Source organism: Psammomys obesus, unplaced genomic scaffold (genome assembly GCF_907164565.1).
Source record: "Psammomys obesus unplaced genomic scaffold, mPsaObe1.curated_primary_1811, whole genome shotgun sequence".
Classification (NCBI taxonomy): Eukaryota; Metazoa; Chordata; class Mammalia; order Rodentia; family Muridae; genus Psammomys; species Psammomys obesus.
This window is the reverse complement of record NW_026595423.1, coordinates 2,142-8,564: the sequence shown is the minus strand read 5'-3', so window position 1 is coordinate 8,564 and position 6,423 is coordinate 2,142. Positions and strand designations below refer to the sequence as shown.

The 6,423-nt window shown below is 48.0% G+C and overlaps 1 protein-coding gene across 1 annotated transcript; it reads right to left on the bottom strand.

Moving 5' to 3' along the window:
* Positions 1-1,573: 1,573 nt before the first annotated feature.
* Positions 1,574-5,525, bottom strand: Gdf3 (growth differentiation factor 3). Its single transcript, XM_055619249.1, has 2 exons — positions 5,255-5,525; positions 1,574-2,403 (listed from the first exon to the last, which is right to left on the bottom strand). The coding sequence occupies exons 1-2, from the start codon at positions 5,523-5,525 to the stop codon at positions 1,574-1,576; spliced, it is 1,101 nt and encodes a 366-aa protein (XP_055475224.1).
* Between the last annotated feature and the right edge of the window lie 898 nt (positions 5,526-6,423).

The following is a 6,423-nucleotide window of genomic DNA, read 5'->3' as shown; positions in this document are numbered from 1 at the left end:
TTTTTTTTTTTTTTTTTTTTTTTTTTTTTTTTTTTTTTTGGCTTTTCAAGACAGGATTTCTCTGTGTAGGTAGCCTTGGCTGTCCTGGACTCACTTTGTAGACCAGGCCGGCCTTGAGCTTTCAGAGATCCACCTGCCTCTGCCTTCTGAGTGCTGGGATTACAGGCCTGGCTTTTCTTCCTCTTCTTGAGACAAGGTCTTTTTCTGTGGCTCTGGCTGTCTTGGAACCCTAACTCTCTATCTAAGCCAGGCTGGCCCCCACTTCAGAGATCCACATACCTCTGTCTCCTAAAGGTGTGTAAAAGGACTGATTTTGAGCATGGCACCTTTAATTCTAGTGCTCAGGAGGCAGAAGCAGGCAGATCTCTGTGAATTCAAGGCCAGTCTGGTCTACAGAGTGAATTCCAAGACAGCCAAGGCTACAGAGAAAAAAAAAAAAATCTAACAAACTTCTGCCCATTTTGCAGATGGAGAAACTGCTAGTTGGTAACACTGACTGTAGCTCAGTTGGTAGAGCACATGCCTAGCATGGTTCCCAGGACCACATAAACACAAGCCAGGTGTGGTGTCACATGCCCATAGCTGCCACACTTTGGGGTTGAGGGCAGGATTGTTACAAGTTCAAGGTCAGCCGGGCTCAGTGGTGCACACCTTTAATACCAGCGCTAGGAAGGCAGAAGCAGGCAGATGTCTGAGTTCAGGTCCAGCCTGGTCTACAGGGAGAGTCTAGGACAGCCAGAGCTACACAGAGAAACCCTGTCTCGAAAAACCAAAAAGATAGAAAGAAAACAAAACACCGGGAAGGTCCACAACACACTAGCAAAGGAAGCAAGTAATCAAAATTATAAGATCGTATGAAAGACCTGGGGCTAAAGAAATGGCTCAGCAGTTCCCGCACACTTTCATTATCCACAAGGAGATTCTCCATCGCCTGTAACTTCAGGGGCTTTGTCGCCCTCTGCTGGCCACCATGGATTCCTGCACGTGCATTGGCACACACAAACTCACACACATAAATAAAAGAGTAAATAAATATTTTTAAAGATCACGTAAGTTTTCCAACATTGTATTTCCTCAAAATAATTTTTTACATTTTACAGATACATAGGTGTATACACATATGATATGGCCCATGCTTTTTAATCTTAGGATACAGGAAGCAAAGGCAGTTTTGAGCTCTGTGAGTTTGAGGCCAGCCTGGTCTACATAGAGACCTTGTCTCAAAAATAAATAATCAACAAAAAATTATTTGGTCCTGGTGGCACACACCTATAATCCCAGCACTCAGGAGGCAGAGGCAGGAGGACTGTTGTGAGTTCAAGGCCAGCAAAGGCTATACAGTAAGACCTTGCCTCAAAGGAAACCAAAAAGTCTAGCATATTGTGCATAATGAGGGTAGTAGAGCCCAAATTAGCTAAGATTACGAGGGCTCCACAGTAGGTACACATATATGAATTTATGAGGGTCATTGAACATGATGGTAGACAGGTCAGATTCAAGAGGTCATATTCCAGAATGGTAGTTTTTATTACAAGATTTGCCCTAAGGGCACTGCTATCCTACTCCTGACACTCTAGCCACACCCACATTCATCAACAACCATGTCTTCATAATGTCGGAGAACGACGTTCTCATCATTATCTTGATAGAGCATGGAAATGGGAGACAGCTTGGTAGGGATACAGACAGCCTTGGGGACGCCGGGGTCAACTGCATGCATCAGTGCCTGCATGAAAGCATAATTGGAACTATTCAAATATGTGGTCATTGAGAAGGGACAATCTCCATGACAGTAATTTGCCATGAAGCCCTTAGGGGCAATGACCCACTTGTGCCAACCCAGGTCCCGGAAGTTGATGAACAGCTGATGACGATGGCAGAGAGTCCTACAGGAACCCTTGGGGACGGGGATCGCTGCCCTTCTTTTCCTGGGAGAAGGGTGACAGTGCTCAGGGTTGAGGGTCACCACCAGCAGGGAGGCGTGAAGGAAACGTATCAGCCGGCCGCAGGGGTTCTCAGGCTGGACATTCACCCCAGAGTATCTCTCCTCTTTGGCCAGAATCTCTAAGTACAAGCCCAGGTTCTTCAGCCTGTTGCTGTCCCAATTCTTCACCACGTGCTGCAGGTTGAAATGAAGAGGACCTTGAGGCCCCCAGATGGACTGCTGAGCAAGCAATCTGTTGGGGTTAGGGTGGGATTCCCCACACATACCCGGCTCCTCAACCACAGACAGAGCTACCACGAGTTCTGGTCCCAGATTGTAGTAAGACCTGGGCCCCAAGTCCAGAGTCAGCTGGGCCATGGTCAACTTTCCCTTTCCTTCGATGGCAGACAAGTTAAAGTAGAGGACCTTCTGCAGGCAGGAGCCATCCTGGGAAGGTCTCTGTGCGTTAAGGAAAAAACCTAGAAGCAAAAAGAGACGTGTGAGTCACTATAATAATTTTTACTTCAGACCCACTTGTTTGTGAATCTGAGTTCTAGTCAAACCCTCCCTTTTGGGAGGGGTTTCCCCAGTCCCCATTCAAATCTGTTATCATGTGTGCCAGTGTCATATCTCAGGAGCTGTCCACCTGTGTGTGCTTTACATAAAACAACCTGGGGTTCACCAATTTGGCTAGGCTGGCTGGCCAGTGAGCCTCGGGGACCTGCCTGTCTGTGCCCCAGAATGCTGGGATGACAGGGGACCATGTGGTACCTGGCTGCTTTATGCTCATAAATAAGGTACTTAAGGCCCAACCCCAACGTTTTTGGCTTATTTGTTTGTTTTAAAGACAAGGTCTCTTGTAATCAAGGCTGGCCTTGAATTCATTATATAGCCAAGGATGGCTTTAAACTTCTGATCCTCCTGCCTCTTACTTTCAGGTTCTGCGATTGCAGATGTATTCCTACACAACTGGCTCACACTACGCGCCACCGTGCCCAGCATTTGTTTGTTTGTTTGTTTACAATGTCCCCCTGACTAGCCTGGAACTCTAAAAAGAGCCAACCAGACTACAGTGATTAAAGGTAAATGCCGCCTCACCTGGTCTTAGTCTCACTAATTTTTTTTAATGTGCCTGTGCCCTGAATTTGAGCAGGCGCCTGCAGGGGTTGACGAGTCAGAGCCCCTGGAACTGGAGTTCCTACAGACAGACAATCCTGAGCTGCCTTATGTGGGCCCTGAGAACTGGAAACGTGTAGTCATGAGCGTCTCTCCAGACTCCTCATTCTCACTGTTATTTTTTCTTAAAAAAAAAAAGTGTGTATGGGTATTTGGCCTTCATGTACGTCTGTGCGTCACATGCATCAGTGCCCAAGAGGTCAGACCAGGTCTTCGGATCGAAGTTGTGAGCCGTTTTAGGTGGGTGCTGGGAATTGACCCCGAGTCTTCTGGAAGAGCAGTGAATGCTCATGACTGCTGAGCCACGAAGCTCCTCTCTGGGCTTTAATAGGACCATCATCTTCACTCTAACACTCGTGGTTTAGGATTTCCACGGACTGTTCTGTTTCCGTCTGAAGTTCTCCTTCCCATCTCCAGCTCCCCTCAATGTCCCCACAGCCCGCCCCTACTTCCGGTCCCCACTTCTGCCCCCACTTCCCTTCCCCAAGCCCTGCCCCATGACTTTGAGAACCCTTTCATAACAAACTTCATAGTTGGAAGTTCTATTTCAGCTTCCTCTTCAAACCAACCTTGCAGTTTTGCTTCTTTTTAACTAATTCCCTTCTAAAATCTCTCTCTGTGTCTGTCTGTCTCTGTCTCTCTCTGGTTTTTTGAGACAGGGTTTCTCTGTCTAGCCCTGCCTGTAGACCAGGCTGGCTTCAAACTCGGAGATCCACCTGTAGGGCCGGGACTATAGTCCTGGGCTGCCACCACCGTCAGGCTGAAACTGGTAAACAGGGTAGTCTTTTGATCATATCTGCCTTCTCCAGGCCACACCCAGTCCAGCTCACAGTAGGTATCCAATAAATGCTTCAGGGACAAATGCACGGACAAACCTCTTCATCTGCAGTAAACTCTAACTGTATCCTTGGTTGTCAGTGGTGGTTCATGTCTACAGTCGGCACCTGGGAGGCTGAAGGAGAATTCCTGAAGTTTTCGGCCATCCTGGACTACATAGTGAGCTGGAGACCAGTAGAGTGTCTCAAAACAGTAACAAAAGCAACACCCAAACCAAGGGAAAAACAAGTAACTAAAAAGGTTATGCATCTGAATGGCAAGGAGGAGGGGCAGGAATGTGGAGGCCTCAGCCACCATCCCCGATTTTTGAATAAGAATCAAGTAAGGAAAGGAAGGGCAACGTAGGGCTACAAGAATCGACTTTCAAATCAGGTGGCTTGGTAATTTGGTAGGCGAGCAGTTTAAGAAACTACAGGTTGGCAGTAACTAACTCGGGACCTTTATATAAAGGGTGTGATTTGTGGCTTAGATTAATAGCGTTGGTCTGTATTTTAAAAAAGTCAAGTCGTGAGTGGTGGCCCACGCCATTCATCCCAGCACTTGGGAGGCTGAGGCAGGGGGATTTCTTGAACCCAAGGCCATGCTGCTCTACAAATCGAGTTCCAGAACAGCCAGGGCTGCACAGAGGAACCCTGTCTTGAGGATACCGAAAAAACAAACAAAACAATTAATTAAATAAAAATAAACACATGCAGATAAAATCAAGAGACGTGCTGGCCTTTAATCCCGGGCACTCGGTCCTTGAGAGGCAGATCTTGCTAGGGTCTACAGAGCAAGCTCCAGGACCTTGCCTTAATTAATTAGAATCAAGACATGCTTTTTGCATCCAACGAAAAAGGTTACACACCGGGGCTAAAGCTCAGTTCTGCAGCAACCACGTCGGGCAGCTAACAACCTCCTTTGGACTCTTCGGATAGGCATGTACAAGCACATACTAAAAAGAGGGAGACAGTAAGGAGGAGAAGAGAGAAGGGAGGTGGGCGGAGCCGCTGATTTTAAAAGCCCACCCTTGAATTGCGTTCACCCAGGCTGTGATCTTGTCTAGCTCTTGGAATGCCGACAGGACTGTCCAAGCCCATTCTCTGTTGATTGTAAATTAAACTCTGATAAGCCAGCCCAGCGACACTAGCGTGGCGAGGCCCCGGGTGATAAGAACGCAAGCCTTCCTGTGGCTTGATCTTGGAAATGAGGCAGAGTATGCCAGATCCTAGCTCAGACTTTCCTGCCATGAGGTGCCCATCGGTCCCCTCCTCCCTTCTCCACTCGAGATTTTTTTTTTTTTTTTTTTTTTCTCTGACAAACGCTCGGGTTCCTTACCCTGGTCTGGGAGAAGCTGAAGCAGGTTCCCACGGACACGCAGCTCCTTGACATAGCATAAGTCCTGCGAGGCCCCACTGGCCGCCGCAGCTTCTCGAGCCTGGAAGATTTTCCTTAAGACGCGAGGCACAGGTTGGAACCTTTGAGGGGATGGCGCTTTCTCTAAGCCCAGAAACTGCAAAAAGTCATTTTCTTGAAACTTGGATGTCTGGCCGCAGGCCAGGGTTAACAGGAGGAAGCTGAGAGTCGAAAGCCTTTGGGCAGGCTGCATGGCCAACCGAGTCCGGGGTAGTGCGGCCCCTGGGGAGCGCGGCTGCGCGGTCCAGCCTCTGCTGCTCAATTCAGGAACTTAGGAGGTAATCAAGTGTGAATTGGGTGAATTGCTCTCTTCCCAGCTCCTCGGAGACAATTGGATGCGACAAGACTGGTGTTGTGAGGTTGGGTTTTTTTTTTTTCTTTCTTTCTTTCTTTCTTTCTTTCTGTCTGTCTTTCTTTCTTTCTTTCTTTCTTTCTTCCTTCCTTCCTTCCTTCCTTCCTTTCTTTCTTTCTTCCTTCCCTCCTTCTCTTACTCTACTTCTCCTAAGGTCGTAAAATAGTACCTGCGGGCAGGTCAGCAGTGGACAGGGTGAGTGAGAAAGGGTGACACACCCATCCAACACACAGACATCAGTGTGTCTGTAATGTGCAAGGCAATTAAATATCTGCTAAGGGCACAGCGGAGAATGATTTATTATGTACATGACTTGGAGAACGGGGTCTCATGAATCCTAGCTTGACCTTCAACGCTTTTCTCTTTTAACACGACTTTTATTTGTTTATCGTGCACGTGGGTGGGGGCGTGCATGCCACAGCACAGGGGTGGGGCTCAGAGGATAGTTCCCCGCTGGAGTTGGTCCCTCCTTCCATGTGAACCCCCCCTAAAAAAAAATCGAAACAAACAAACTCAGGTGATCAGAGTTAGTGGCAAGCACCTTTATCCACTGAGCCATCTTGCTGGCCCGATTTAGAACTTCTGATCCTATGTGTCACTCCCACGCCCAGGATTAGAGGCATGAGCCCCACAGCTAGCTGAGGAGATGCTTGGTATGGAACCCAGGCCTAGAGCACGCTCAGGAAGCTACAGCCCTAGCCCTATAATCCTCTCTCTCTTCCCCACCCCGTCTTTTCTT